This window comes from Helianthus annuus, chromosome 7 (assembly GCF_002127325.2).
Source record: "Helianthus annuus cultivar XRQ/B chromosome 7, HanXRQr2.0-SUNRISE, whole genome shotgun sequence".
In the NCBI taxonomy this organism is placed as follows: Eukaryota; Viridiplantae; Streptophyta; class Magnoliopsida; order Asterales; family Asteraceae; genus Helianthus; species Helianthus annuus.
In genome coordinates, this window is record NC_035439.2 from 18,157,866 (window position 1) to 18,173,199 (window position 15,334).

Below are 15,334 nucleotides of genomic sequence, written 5' to 3' on the forward strand. Positions count from 1 at the left end.
CATCATCATCCTCTTTGTCATCATCCTCATCAACATCTTCCTCATCATTTATAACATCATCTATCAACACGTCTTCCTCAAAAATAGCAGACACTGCTGATATAGGACGAGGATTTTGGATATGAGACTCAGAAACACCAGATGGAACTATTGATCTTTCAACAACTTCACTAACACCTTCAACACCCTTGCCTTTATTCTTCATCTGAGCATCAATTTCAGCTTGATGTCGAGCTCTATCCTCTTCGACTTCAATCTCTTCAAATCACTGCTCTATAGACTTTCCAAGCATATTTTCTAGTACTTTATTCATCATGTAAATCTCATGTTCTTTCATAGCTTTTGCAGCTTCCAATTCTTTGTTTTTCAACTCAAAGTACTTATTTTGCTCATCTCGGCATACTTTCTCTTCTTCTAATTCTGCAACTTTGACTTTCAAAATATCAATCTCTGTCTGATCAGCTTCAATTTTGTTTATCAATGAAGTATTTTCAGCTTCCACAGACTTTACAGGCTTCTCTAACTTCTTTTCTCTATCCAACAACTTCTTGTTCTCAACCAAGACTTCTTCAACTTTCTTCTCCAACCTTTTCACTTGTTCATCATTGGCAAACCCAAAATCTCCAATTTCTTCAAGAGAAATACCCTCCGGAATATTTGGAAATGCTTTGTAACCAGAAGAACCAGGTGTAGTTTGTACAGGTGGTTGTGTGGATGGAGGTGTTTGAAATATTTGTTGAGATGTAACAACATGTTGTTCTTGGATTGGTGTTTGGTGTGGTGGTGATAGATGTGGTGGAGATAGATGTAGTGGTGATTGGACAGGAGATGGTTGTCTTGGTGGTGATTGATGAAGTGGTGAATGAATTGGAGATAGTTGATGTTGTGGTTCAGGTGGTGGTGTTGGTGGTTTACTTGTTTTTTGAACTGGTTTCTTCTTTAACAAAATTTTCAAACCCTTTGCCCTTGGAGTAGCAACTTTCTTTCTAGCAGATTGCTTCTTCCTCCCGCCAGATGATGGAGGTGTTTGAGATTCTATCACATGTTCAGGGGATGGATTATACAACTCATCATCTTTATCTTCTTTCCTCTTTCTTTTAAGCTGTTTTTCTTTCTCAATCTCAACTTTAATTCTTCTTGCACGTTCTGTTTCATCAATCTCTTCATCAGACGAACTTGATGAGCTTTTATCACCATCATCACCTTCTTCATTTCCAGCTGCTAGTTCTTTATTAATAGCTTTTAACAACTTTGCAGACTCAGGAGTCAAACTAACTTGATCTCCTTCAACATTACCTTCTGCTTCAGATTCAGCTTCAGCTTCATCTTCCGGTTCATCAACAAGCATGGTTTCAACCTTTTTCTTTTGACGCTTTCGTTTAGGTTGAGAAGATGAGCCTTCTTCCTCTTGAACTTTAGGAGTTGCTTTTCTGCTTCTCTTCTTTTAAGAACCATTCGTTGCGAGATTCTCTGAAATCTTTAAGCACTTTTAGCTCATCAACATAACTTTTTTCTTTCATTTCTTCTTCATTCCTCCAGTTCAGATGATTGATTGGATCTGGATCTTGATAATTCTTGTTTTTTATGAAGCCAAAGAATTCAACTTTTGACGATGGCTCTGGATGGTTTGGATGATATCTACCCAACTGCTTCAAAGACTCATTATCCATATGAAATAATACCAACAGATCATTGTTTTCATCTCGCTCTAAATCAAGATACGCGTGATCTATCATCATCTGAATAAAACGTGGATACACCCAAGTCTTGCTCTTTGAAGTGATATTTTCCACCATGTAATGAAATATAATCTTCGAAAAGTTATACTTCTTGTTAAGCACGAGAGCTGCCACCATATTCATTTGATATTCTCTCATCACATCGTAACCTCCTTTCCTGTGACTGAGAGCAAGCAGCACTGAATGAATAAGAAACTTGTAAAGCCTTGGAAAACACGCTTTCAAGTAGTTTGCTTTGTTCAGAGGACCATTGTATCCCAACCTCAACATGCATCCTTTTACCATTCTTTCCGAAAACTTTGTAGGAGAATCCTCATTATCTGGAAAGTTTATCACCTCTCTTACAAGCTGCTCGGTGATAATTATCGGTTTGTCTTGGCCATTTACGTTCACAATTGAATTTATTGTCTTGTTTGCATCATCATATGTTGCATTCTCCCAAAAACGTTTAATGTGAGATCTGAATACCAAGTGTTGATTTGTTAAAGCTTTCTGAATCGGCAATCTTTCCATAAACTCAAGAATTCCTATGAATCCAGCCATCTTTGGTATCTCCTTATCGTACACACAGCAAGTGTTGTGCAGTGGAACAAATAGCACATTCGAAGCCTAAAAGATACACCATAAAATCAATTTCAACACTTTGAAATTTTTTTAAACCAACACACATTCAAACGAAATTACACTACAAATGGAAATACACATTCACACGGAATTATGTTTTCATGCGAAATTATGTTTCAAGTGGAATTACAGTTACACACGAAATCACATGTTGATATGAAATAGCCTGTTTCAAACGAAAAACCTATTTCAAACGAAATGACCTCTTATGCGAAATACCAGTTTGAAACGAAATTACATTTTGATTTTGTTTGAAATTCACTTTAATTTCGTTTGAAACTGACCAAATCTACAACAATGATTTTCACAAACTGATGATCAAATTGATGAACTGGGTTTGTAATTCAGTGAATTCCAAGCATATGAGATCATTTTTTGTTTTAACCACAGAAACTTCCTAGATCTAAGTCCAAACTTCAGATCTACCGACTTCAAACAAAATCAAGTCATCAACATCAAATTGGAACCCTAGATCTTGTTTACTACATATTCCGAGTTCAGGGTTATGTTAATCGGTCACTTTTACATCCAAACAAGCCCTAGATCTAAGTTTTCTATCATGTTCATCACTGTTAAAACAAAATCAGGTCAAATCTGTGCTAGATCGACAAAAACTCTCACCTTTCCCATGATAATAGTTGAGTAAACCAACTATAATCAAGATTTAATCAACAATCGGACAGAATAACGGCTTAAAATTGACGGTTTTATGATTTCGTTCGAAATCGCCTTGACAGAGACTCTTGAAGCAGAATTATAGAAATGACTCGTTCAAATGAAATCATACCCCTATTTATAGACGGGGTAATTTCACGTGAAGTCAGGAGGAACAGGAGCAGCACTTACGTCTTATCTTGGAACTTCTCCGGAAGGAACAATTGTACACCAAGTTTTCAAAATGCGACTTCTGGCTTCGTGAAGTCCACTTCTTAGGCCATGTGGTGAACAGGGATGGGATCCATGTCGATCCATCCAAGGTAGATTCGATCAGGAAATGGCCCGCACCGCGTACACCAACGGAGATACGCCAATTCTTGGGTTTGGCAGGATACTACAGACGATTCATTAAAGACTTTTCGAAGATCGCACAGCCGCTTACTGAGCTGACACAGAAAGGTGTCACCTACCGTTGGGGAGAATCCCAGGAAACCGCTTTCCAGTACTTAAAGGATAGGCTCTGCAACGCACCTATTCTCTCACTGCCAGAGGGCACGGACGATTTTGTGGTCCATTGTGACGCATCGATACAGGGGCTTGGTTGTGTATTGATGCAGCGTGATAAAGTTATTGCCTACGCCTCGCGGCAACTCAAAGTTCATGAACGGAATTACACGACGCACGATTTGGAGCTGGGAGCTGTTGTTTTCGCGCTCAACATATGGCGACACTATCTGTACGGTACCAGGTGCACTATTTACACCGATCACAGGAGTCTCGAGCATATCTTCAAGCAGAAGGAACTGAATATGCGTCAACGACGATGGGTCGAGCTACTTGATGATTACGAATGCGCCATCAAGTACCATCCAGGTAAAGCCCATGTTGTGGCAGACGCTCTCAGTCGAAAGGATACTTTACCTAGGCGTGTACGAGCTTTGCAGCTCACTATCCAGTCTGATCTTCCTGCACAGATACGAAATGCTCAGGTTGAAGCATTGAAACCAGAAAACGTCAGGGCTGAAGCCTTACGCGGATCAAGGCAACGATTAGAACAGAAGGAAGACGGCGCCTACTATGTAACAGGACGTATTTGGGTACCATTATACGGCGGTTTACGAGAACTTGTAATGGATGAAGCTCATAAGTCTCGGTACTCGGTACATCCAGGGTCGGATAAAATGTACCACGACATCAGAACAAGCTATTGGTGGCCTAGCATGAAGGCCCACATTGCAACTTACGTCGGCAAATGTTTGACTTGTGCGAGAGTCAAGACAGAGTACCAGAAACCCTCAGGCCTACTGCAACAACCCAGGATACCACAGTGGAAATGGGAAGAAATTTCCATGGATTTTGTTACTGGCCTGCCTAGATCCCAGCGGGGGAATGATACTATTTGGGTGATCGTTGATCGACTCACAAAGTCTGCACATTTCTTGGCTATCAAAGAAACGGATAAGTTCTCTACATTAGCAGACATCTACTTGAAAGAAGTTGTTTCGAGGCACGGGGTGCCCACCTCTATCATTTCGGATCGCGATGCACGATTCACTTCAGAACTATGGCAAGCGATGCACAAAGCTTTTGGCTCTCGATTAGACATGAGCACAGCTTATCACCCTCAGACGGATGGGCAGTCTGAGCGCACGATCCAAACTCTAGAACACATGCTTCGGGCATGTGTTATCGATTTCGGCAACAGCTGGGAAAAGCACCTTCCGTTAGTGGAGTTTTCGTACAATAACAGTTACCACACCAGCATACAAGCCGCTCCATTCGAGGCATTGTACAGACGTAAATGCCGGTCACCTCTCTGTTGGGCAGAGGTGGGAGATAGTCAGATTACAGGTCCAGAAATGGTAGTTGACGCTACTGAACGAATTGCACAAATACGACAACGCATGGCGGCAGCTCGTGATCGCCAGAAAAGTTACGCAGATAAGCGTAGGAAGCCATTGGAATTTCATGTCGGGAACCGGGTTTTACTTAAAGTCTCACCCTGGAAGGGTGTGGTTCGATTTGGTAAACGAGGCAAGCTCAATCCACGGTATGTTGGACTGTTCGAGATCATAGAAAGAATAGGCAAAGTAGCCTACAGACTAAACCTACCAGCTGAACTCGGTGCAGTTCACAACGTATTCCATGTGTCGAATCTGAAGAAGTGTCTGTCAGATGAGACCCTCATAATTCCTTTCAAGGAACTCACTATCGACGAGCGGTTGCAGTTCGTCGAGGAACCAGTTGAAATCACGGACCGGGATGTTAAGGTCCTCAAACACAAGAGAATCCCTCTTGTCCGAGTTTGTTGGAACTCCAAACGTGGCCCAGAGTACACCTGGGAACGCGAAGACCAGATGACAGAAAAGTACCCCCAGTTATTCGGAACCAATGCAACCACTACTGAGACTGAAGCTAGTACTGCGGAATTTCGGGACGAAATTCCAAATCAACGGGGGGATGATGTGACACCCCAGGAAAACCAGTAAACGATACAACTTACCTAGCTTCCTCAGTAACCGCATGCTAAATTTCGGGACGAAATTTCTTTCAAGTTGGGGATAATGTGACAACTCGAATTTCCAAGATTCCTATTTCGCATTTATTGCACGTTCATTGTTTGTGTAGTTAATTATTTGCACAATTAGTTGCTATGGAATTGTATACGTTTGATACAATGAAGTGTATTGTGTGATTGTGCATGGTTAGGTGTTAATTGTGATAAATTTGTTAAATGCATAAACTTGGTGGTGAAACTGTGAAACTGTTTGAGATGGTGTACTATTGTAAAATATAGTAATTAAGGGTGTGTAGAGTTATTAGTGAAACTTATATGATACGTAACCCTAATCATTCACTAAACCTCACACAAAATCCAAGCACGTACTTTCACTTTCTTTGGTTCTCTCTGGCAATCATCACCATCATCATTGGCAAGATATTCACCACTCTTAATTCCACATTTCCTCTAGAATCGGTACAAGGTAATTGATTATTGATTGCTTGATTATTATAAATTCTTGATTATGTGTTCATGAAAACCCTAGTTCTTCATATGATGTTCTGTGAATATTTGATTTGGATTCTGATTATTGAAATATGATGGTGATTAGTTGTGTAATGGTTTGATTGTTGTCAAGATACATGATATGCTAGAATTGTGTTTGATAATTGGATTACAATGGTTGCCAGTGTTTGTAATTAGGGTTTTCTGTTCGTATGAAAACAAGAACGTAACGGATCTGATTCTTTTGATTCTGTGCAATGATTGGAATTCACGCATGATTGATTTGTCTGAGTTTTATGCTTTGTAACCTAGTCAGACTTTTGTGTTAGATAAGTGTCTGAGGTTTACGTTTACATAACATGCTTGTCCGAGTTCCTTAGAGCACAAGGTCCGATCTTCATGTGATCATTTGTCCGACTTTTTAACCCCTTGCCCCTCTTGTCTGACTTTTATGTTATCAGGAGCTAGTCCGTCCTTTCGTTAAACTGTTAAATGGGAGATGCGAGTAACTGCATGATGATTAGATAAATTGTTTAGTGGCCGCCAACATGGATGTTAATGATACGTATGTGTTTCTTTAAGTAGGCCACTATTTCATGCTCATGATCGTGTAATGATTCGTGCTACAAAAATTACATATAATGTGTATAGAATTATTGAGGGGTTGTGTGAGTAACAGTTGACATGATATCCTAATATGTAGATTATTAAGTGGTGATTACCTTGAACATGTGCTTTGTGATTATCAACTGTCACTATAAACTCGTAAGGTGGTTGTGCCAAATTTAAGGTTCGTATATATATATCTACCGCATGCTAAATAGTGGTGATTGAGAATATGTCTAATGAAGGACAATCGATGAAACAAGCTTGTTGTTTTGTATATTGAGTATGATCCGATTAGCTCTATGATTGCATATTAGTTATTGTTGAGGATTGGGTTCATACAAACTGATTACATGCTAAAAGACTACTCGATGATGTAGGGCTCGTATGTTAATTGCTATGTCTTGAACTATATGGGTGTTACTTACATATTAGAATGGTGTGTAGCATGTGACTGGGTAATATGTGAATTAATCGTACGCGTGTTACGTAGGAAGTATGCACATGAAACTGATTGTTATTTGTACCCATGTTAGGGCGCGCTTAATCACTATTAAATCAAGTATCTAATCTTACCGAGCAAACCAAGGTGAGTTCACACAACCAAGGCATGGGGTTCCCAGGGTGGGAATGGGATTTGGATGATTTATTCGTACATACTGAACTAATAGAACCTAATGGTATGGTCCTCGGGTGAGGAAGAGTAATGATAAGATACGGCTAGACTAGTATACCAATTGAACTGATCTCCGCACACACGCCAGGGGTTGGCTGCGATATTATGACTAATCATTCGCACACATGCCTTGGGAAGGCCGCGAACTAAAGATACTAAAACTTCGCAAGTAATGCAAGGGTGGCCGCGATACAAATATACATAGTCTAGGGTATTTGGGAGTATTACCCCAAATCTTCGCATACATGCCGAAAGGCCCGCGATGGAAACTAATACGATACATGACTCAACGAACGAACATAATACTACTCATGCTATTACCATTACTGAACTATACACTGTGAACTCGCTCAACTAGTTGTTGACTCTCTGTTGCATGCCTTGCAGGTCGTTAGATACATGGAGCTTGCACGGGGAGGAGCAGGACGTTGTGGGCATGGATCATGAATGCTTAATTAAACACTTATGACATTTCATACATTATTATTTATGTTGGGTTTATTTACATGCTTCCGCTACTTAAACAAAGTTTGGTTTTGAACATCAATCATGTCGTGATGAATTACATTATCTACTTTTATTATTAAATGCTGTGTTCGATATGATTGGTGGCTTGATCCTGGTCAGTCACGCTCCCAAGCGGTGATATTCCGCAGGTGGATTTTGGGGGTGTGCCACAAGCTAATGACCTTGGTCAACTGTTTAGCCTGCCAAGTCCAAGTTAATGACCTTGACTGACCAGTTTATGAATATGCTAATTTTCTGAAACAATTTAAAGTTCAAGTTAATGAACTTTTGAACTTTTAAGCAATTACCATTCACTATCTCAATCTTCTGCTTACCCATCCCTCATAATCCAGACATGTTCAGCACAATAGACTTAGATCATCTGATCTCCAACGTTCGTTGTCGAAAAAAAGATGAAATACAAATCTTTTTGGATTTTTGATTATGATAAACAGAAAACTGTACACACAATATTTTTGTGAGTGTGTTAGGGGATCATATCAGCTTCCGACAAGACACAAATACCGTTAAGCTTAGATTTCATTTTCAGCATTAAACAATATGCTTTGATTGTCGATATACTGATCCTCTTAAATTTTGACACAATTTTCAATCTATTCGGGATACGGATTTAGTGTTTTAAGGTCTTGACTTTTACGCGTGTACCACCTCAGAATATACTCTCGTATCCAGATCACTATATTCAGTCTTATAGGTGAATGTACACTAATGATATCTATAATTGGTGAATGCGAGACCGTGAGAGCTCAGGCTAGAACTTCCGTTCGTACAGAGAGATGACGGCTCGACTTTCGGTGGGTTCCCTTTAGGGAATCTTTTTTACAACAGCACATGATTAACATTTTGCAATGTTTCATCATTTTTATGCTGAGGGGAGGCTTTACGAATAAAGCTGTGTAAAGTATTATACGAGGACTAGGCTATTGCTTCCGCAAAATCAGAAGTCCTGGTATAATACCCCAGATATCATCACGTACAAAGACCTAGTATGTCAGAAATAGGACCTTTCAAATGAGATTTCAGGGGTTACCTATATATCCTGGAGATGTTCCCCACATAAAAGCACGTTATTATTTTTGTTTATATCCCAAACAAATCTACTAAATGTGTAAAAACCTATCGACACATCATTTGCAAGACTGTTTGACGCATTTTTAACTATACAATTCTTTAGCGTACTGTGTCTGTCTAGCTGATGTACTATCATTTCCCCTTTTTACACAAACTCTTTTCAATTTTTCAATGTTTTTGGATTTTTCAGATTTTCTAATGTTTTTGGATTTTAAAATTTTATCATGTTTATGTATTTTTCGGCAAACTTTCTCCCCCTAAAAATAAAGACATATTTTTGTGTTTTTGTTTTTATCGAAAGCAGAAAATAAACTGTACAAAAACTTGACAACATGACGCGGATCACATCAGATCACCGCCCTCCTCGGCTTCACATTCAACAACCCTCTCAGAAAGCAAATTTTTCATCCCATTTAATTCCAAAAGATAGTTAAATCTCTTTTTGTCAAACGGTTTGGTGTAAAAATCAGCCCTCTGTTCATTGGTGTGTATATGTTCTATCCGAATCAATTTCTTCTCGTGACAATCACGGATGAAATGATGTCGGATTTCTATATGCTTTTTTTTAGAATTGTGAATTAGGTTTTTCGTTATGTTTATCGCTGCTTCATTGTCCCAATATGGGCGTGTCCAAGAACGACAAACCAAAGTCTCGCATCTGCTGTTGGATCCAAAGGATCTGAGAGCAACAGCTCGAGGCGGAAACGTATTCAGCCTCGCAAGTAGAGAGCGCTACTGAGGTTTGTTTCTTGCACTGTGAAGTGACTAGTCGAGTTCCGAAGAACTGACAGCCTGTAGTGGTGGATTTAGCATTTTGCTTGCAGCTACTAAAGTCCGAATCAGCATAACCTGTGAGAGAGAAGTCACCCGATCTAGGATACCACAAGCCGGTGCTTGGGCAGCCTTTCAAATACCGTAAAATGCGTTTCACGATTGTCAGGTGTGTCTGTCTGGGGCTAGACTGATAACGGGCGCATAAACACGTCGGATACATGATGTCTGTGCGGGAAGCAGTAAGATACATCAAGGATCCAATTATCAACCAGTACAACGTCTCTTCCACTTTTTCTCCACTTGCAGCCCTAGGAAGAACTTCATCTCCCCCATCGAACTCATCTCAAACTTCCTTTTCATCACCTTCTCAAAATCCTTACACAAATCATCATTTATCGATCCAAAGATGATATCATCGACGTAAATCTGTACGATCAATAGATGCCCTACAACCTCTTTGGTAAACAACGTACTATCAACTGTCCCTCTGGTGAACCCGTTGTCCAGCAGGTATTGGGAAAGCGTCTCGTACCAGGCTCTCGGGGCTTGGTGTAAACCGTAAGCGCTTTATCTAGAAGATAGACTTTGTTTTTGTGTACCGGATCTGTGAACCCCAGCGGTTGTCGAACGTACACTTCTTCCTTGATCTTGCCATATAGGAATGCAGACTTGACATCTAGTTGGTATACTTTGAATCCTTTCCAGGACGCAAATGCCAGGAAAATTCTTATCGCCTCGAGTCTAGCAACAGGCGCGTGCACTTCCGTGAAATCAATGCCTTCTTGCTGACTGAAACCCTGTACTACCTGTTTTGGTCAAAAATTACACAAGGATAATGCAACCAAACTTTATGTAAATGGGGTATGATGCTTGGTTTGTCGAAAAAGTAAAGGATCACTTCAATGTGAAATATGCAAAGACACAATGATTTATACGAGGAAAAAGCCCTTGATCAATGTATGATCTCCGGCATAAAAAACCTCGGGTGATGGCAACTACCGATCACCAAACTTCAATATAAGAAAAATAGTTACAACTTTGGATGATAATGAGCTGAGTACAAGGATCACTATAGTTTCGAGTGTCTAAGCGTGTGAGAGTTGTCTTGTGTGTTGTCGTGTGTTCTTCCAAATGAGGAAGAGTGGTATTTATACAAGTGTAGGTGACCTATTTTAGGTAAAAAGACTAATAATCAGCTCATTACCCCTTTAGAAATAAAAGACAATCTAGCCTAAATTGCCGCCCTTAAATCAAGCTAAGTTTCCATATCCTTTGCAACGTCTATCTCCGATTAAGCTAATGCCATAATTGTGAAGACGTGTCCCTTGATTATGATGCTAAGAGCGTATCCTGTTAGATGTTCCTGCAAAATAACATTGTATTAAACGAAGGTAACCGTTAGCATGAGGATCCTATAATGGTCCATGATCCTGATCCTGAAGTCCTGTTGAGGATCACTGTCTGTCAAAGAAACAAGGATCACTGGTTAGGATCACGTGTAAGGATCATGCATAACAAAAATCCAGCCCTAACAATTGCCCCCAAAATATAAGGAGTTGATTGCAAATTAATGAGTTGTATTTTGTTTTGATCTTATCTTCAACGGGCAACTCTAAATAACTAGCCGTTAATATCGAACTAGCCGTTGCGATCATTACTTCATAGATGTGACAATCCCTGCAAATCATGATTATAAATAGGAGATAGGGTTAGGATCACTCTGCATTTAAACTCGAGATATCTTCCCTTTATAATCGCTACCGAAGATTGACCAGGTATCCTCTTCTTCTCTCTTTCCTTTCTTCCTTCTTTTTGCTCTGTTTTTTCTACTTTTACTCTGTTTCTGTTCCACCACGAGTATGTTGCTTCGAAATTCTCCACATAAGGATTCCAAGAAGAGTAGTCCCCTAAAAAGCCAAGGGATCATCAAGGACTCTCCTACGGAGAGATGTTGCTTTACTGATGCTCATGTAGACAGGATTCGTCATTGCTTCCCGGCGAATGCTGTTTTCAAATCCTTCACACCTACTGCTTTGAGCGATTTTGTTTCAGGCGTCTGGGTGGCCTTTCCTGCTACTCCGTTCACCATAGGGTATTCGTATCCTTTTCCAGCCTTCACCCAATCTTTCTTTTCTCTGACCGGTATGTCCTATATCCAGGCCATGTCGATGATCTGGAGGGTTCTGTGTACCCTTGAGAGGATCATCGAGCAGGAGGGGATTGACTTGGGAATGCCGGAGCTGGCCGAGTTATATGATCTTACCACATTTGGTTCCTGTCGATACTTGTTGAAACGGAAAGCTGGAGAGGATCACCCTGTTTTTAAGGTCACAAAAAATGATACCAACTGGAAGCGACGATTCTTCTTTGTTAGGAGAGATACCATCCCTAACGGGGAGGATCTGCCCAAGGAGTGGGCTACTCATGGTAGGATAGAGGATCCTCGAAGGATCACCATCAGACTTGTCTCTTATGATGAGGATCACTAATGTCTTTTTTGTCTTTTGTGTTTTTTCAGCTATATCCGTTACTCATCTCAAGTTAACTCCTGCTGCAAGAGAGAGAGTTTTAGCTTTCAAGAAGCTTGATCCTGAGACCAGAAGTTTTCAAGTCACCATCCAAGATTCACAAGAAGTATCCTCCGCATCTGCTACAATGTCAAGTAAGTATCCTTACCAAAAAGTAAGTTCTATGCAAAAGTATTAAATTAGTTAGGAGACTTATCTTGTTTTGATTGTGTAGGTGCTGGGAAATCTGCTAAGTCCGCCAAGTCTGCCTCCTTGTTTGGGGTTGATGATCTTGCCAACGTCAAGTCTTCGAAGAAGAAGACTCCTGCTGCTAGTCCCTCTGCTTCAGCCCCTAAATTACCCATTAGGGGTAAGGGAAAGAAGAGGAAGACTTCTGAGGATCTCCAAGGATTTCCCCTGATTCGTCAGCAGTTTCTTGATTCTGTCAACGAGGTTAGGATCACTGCCCCTGTTGGTTATCCTGATGGTTTTTGAGGATCACCTGTGTCTGATGTCATATCTTGTTGTTTTTGCAGAAACTTACTGAAATAGAGACTTATGTTAACCACGTTGAAGATCAGGATCGCCAAATTGCCGACCTCCATCAGATGGGTGTGCTGAAGGATCTCAAGATAGCCGATCTTGAGAAGGAGCTCCGGGCTACCAGGGATGAAGCTGTCAAAGCATTGATCAAGTTTGACTACGAGAAGCATGATATCACCCAGGATGCTAAGGTCTCTGCTGCGATAACCATGTACAAGATCCAGCTGCAGATGGCTGCAGAGGCTCAGGATCCTTCCTTTGACAAAGGTACATGGGACGTGGAAGGTTGGAAGGCAAGGCTGGCAGAGTTGGAGGATGATGATGATGCTGAGGATATCCCTATGCTTGAAGGTGGAGATGCTGGTAAGGATCAGGGTGAAGCAAGTGGAGCTGGTGGTGATGGTGCAGCGAAGGTTTGAGCTGCAAGATTGGGCAATGATGGAAACTTCTAGACATAGCCGGAGCCCAATTTTTAAATTTTGGTAGTAGTTTTCGTGGTTGATGGTCTGTAATCTTTGAACAATAGTTTTTAGGGTTAAGGATCCTGGATCCTTTGGACAATAGGTAGGATTACAAAAGGTGGAGGGATCCTCTGTTTGGGGGATGAAGCCTTTGTGATCCTGCCGCTTTTACTTTCCTGCACCTGCTAAGACCGCAAAGACAATGGACACCCTTTGCCAACCCATGTGGACGGGCCACGTTTTGCTGGTAGAAACGTGGGTTGGCAATTTTGACAACTTTTTGCAAGGGTTAAAGATCCTTTTGCTAATAATATAACCTTAATCTTTCTGGCTTATCCTGTGTTGTTATCCTTTATTTATCTTTTTAGTTTCCAATTGTTTTAGAAATATATTTGTAACAATAGTTAAGCAAACCATGTTCAAGAAATATAGGATATGATCCTGGATCAAATATCCTATAATCGAAAATTTTCAAGGTAGATTATTTTAAGGATCATAGGTTCAGTTGTCAAGGTCTAAAGGTTTTTCAAATGAATAATGAAATTAAAAATAGTTAAGGATCATACCTGAGGATCCAAGTTAGGATCCTAACCTTTAATCGGGATAACCACAAGTAAAACTTTAATGGATGATAAGGATTAAGGATCCTTATTTGTTTAACTTCGAGAACCTGAAAAATGGAACATATCTTGGGACTAAGCCAATGTAAAAGATAAATTAGTAGCTGGGGACATGCCCAAAGGATAACTGAGGATGATCCCGGAGGATCACTGGGGACAAGTGTCACACCCCCAAAATCCACACGCGGAGTACCACCGCTTGGAAGCGTGACGTGACCAGGATCAAGCCATCAATCATATCAAACATAGCATTAAATAATAATAAAAGTCATTAGAATAGGTTATCATGACATGATCGATGTTTTAAAACTAAGCATTGTTTTGAGTAGCGGAAGCATTGTTATAAACCCAAATTAAATATACTGAAATGTCATAAGTGTCCAACAAAGTATTACGATCCTTGTCCACAACGACCGGCTCCTCTTTGTGCAAGCTCCAAGTACCTAACGATCTGCAAGGCATGTAACAGAATGATCAACAAACTAGTTGAGCGAGTTCACAGTAAGTAAGTACGTAACAGTAAGTACAGGGTGGCTCTACTGGGCCGATAGTAAGTTATATAGGTAGGGGCTTCCCATGTTATGTGACCACTAGACTATTCGTATCAACTACTCGTATCATCCCTGTTCTTCTTCCGAGAACAGTAGCGCGTATGGGGTGTACGTAGGTCTTACGTACGTATCCTTCACAACCGAGGATAGGAGACGCGGGGGTGTACGTGGGTTTCACGTACGTATCCTTTGTACCGAGGATAGAAGTAAGTAATGCGTACACGTAGGTTTTACGTGCGTGCCTGACATCCGAGGCAGTAATTGGCATATGACCACGTAGGTGTTATCCTAACCTACGGAACCGTCCTGACATCCGAGGATCATGGTAGGTGATAGTCTAGGAAAAGCATATGTACGTTCTTAGTCAATTGTAACCTTTATCCCATTCCCACGACCCGGGAATCCCATGCCTTAGTAGGAGTGTGAACTCACCTGGGTTTGCTCGGCAGACAGTATAATGCTCAAGTATACAAGTAAGGAATCAACCACGTCCTATCATGGTTACTATGCAAGTTAGGTTCGTATGTAGCACATTTGTATCACGTATGGTATCAAGTATGATCATGGCAATTCACATAAACGTATCAGCAGTTCATATCAAGTAACGAGTCCAAGTAGTCGGCCCAATTAACATAGGCAGTCCAATTAGCAACTATGTAAACAAGTCCAATAACACAGCAGTCATAAGGTTGGGCCCGTGACAGCGTAGGCCCAAAACAGTGTGCGTGCAAAGGAGGTCTCGAGTCGCAACCAGCGATCTCGAGTCGCAACCAGTGGTTACGAGTCACAGCCGGAGATTACGAGTCGCAACAGGAGGTTGCGAGTCGCAACTGGTGATTTCGGCTCATCATGGTCTGGTTACGAGTCGCAACGGGACTCGCAACCATGGTCTCGGCTTGTGCTGTTGTGGTCTCGAGTGGGGTTCCGACTCGCAATGAGTGGTTCCGAGTCGCAACCGTGTGTGTAACTG

At 40.9% G+C, this 15,334-nt stretch overlaps 1 protein-coding gene across 1 annotated transcript; it reads right to left on the minus strand.

Annotated features, from left to right (window-relative positions):
- Positions 1 to 265: 265 nt before the first annotated feature.
- LOC110866591 (drebrin-like protein A) lies at positions 266 to 1,348 on the minus strand. The gene has a single exon (XM_022115734.1). It carries the CDS (start codon positions 1,346 to 1,348, stop codon positions 266 to 268), a length of 1,083 nt encoding a protein of 360 aa, XP_021971426.1.
- Between the last annotated feature and the right edge of the window lie 13,986 nt (positions 1,349 to 15,334).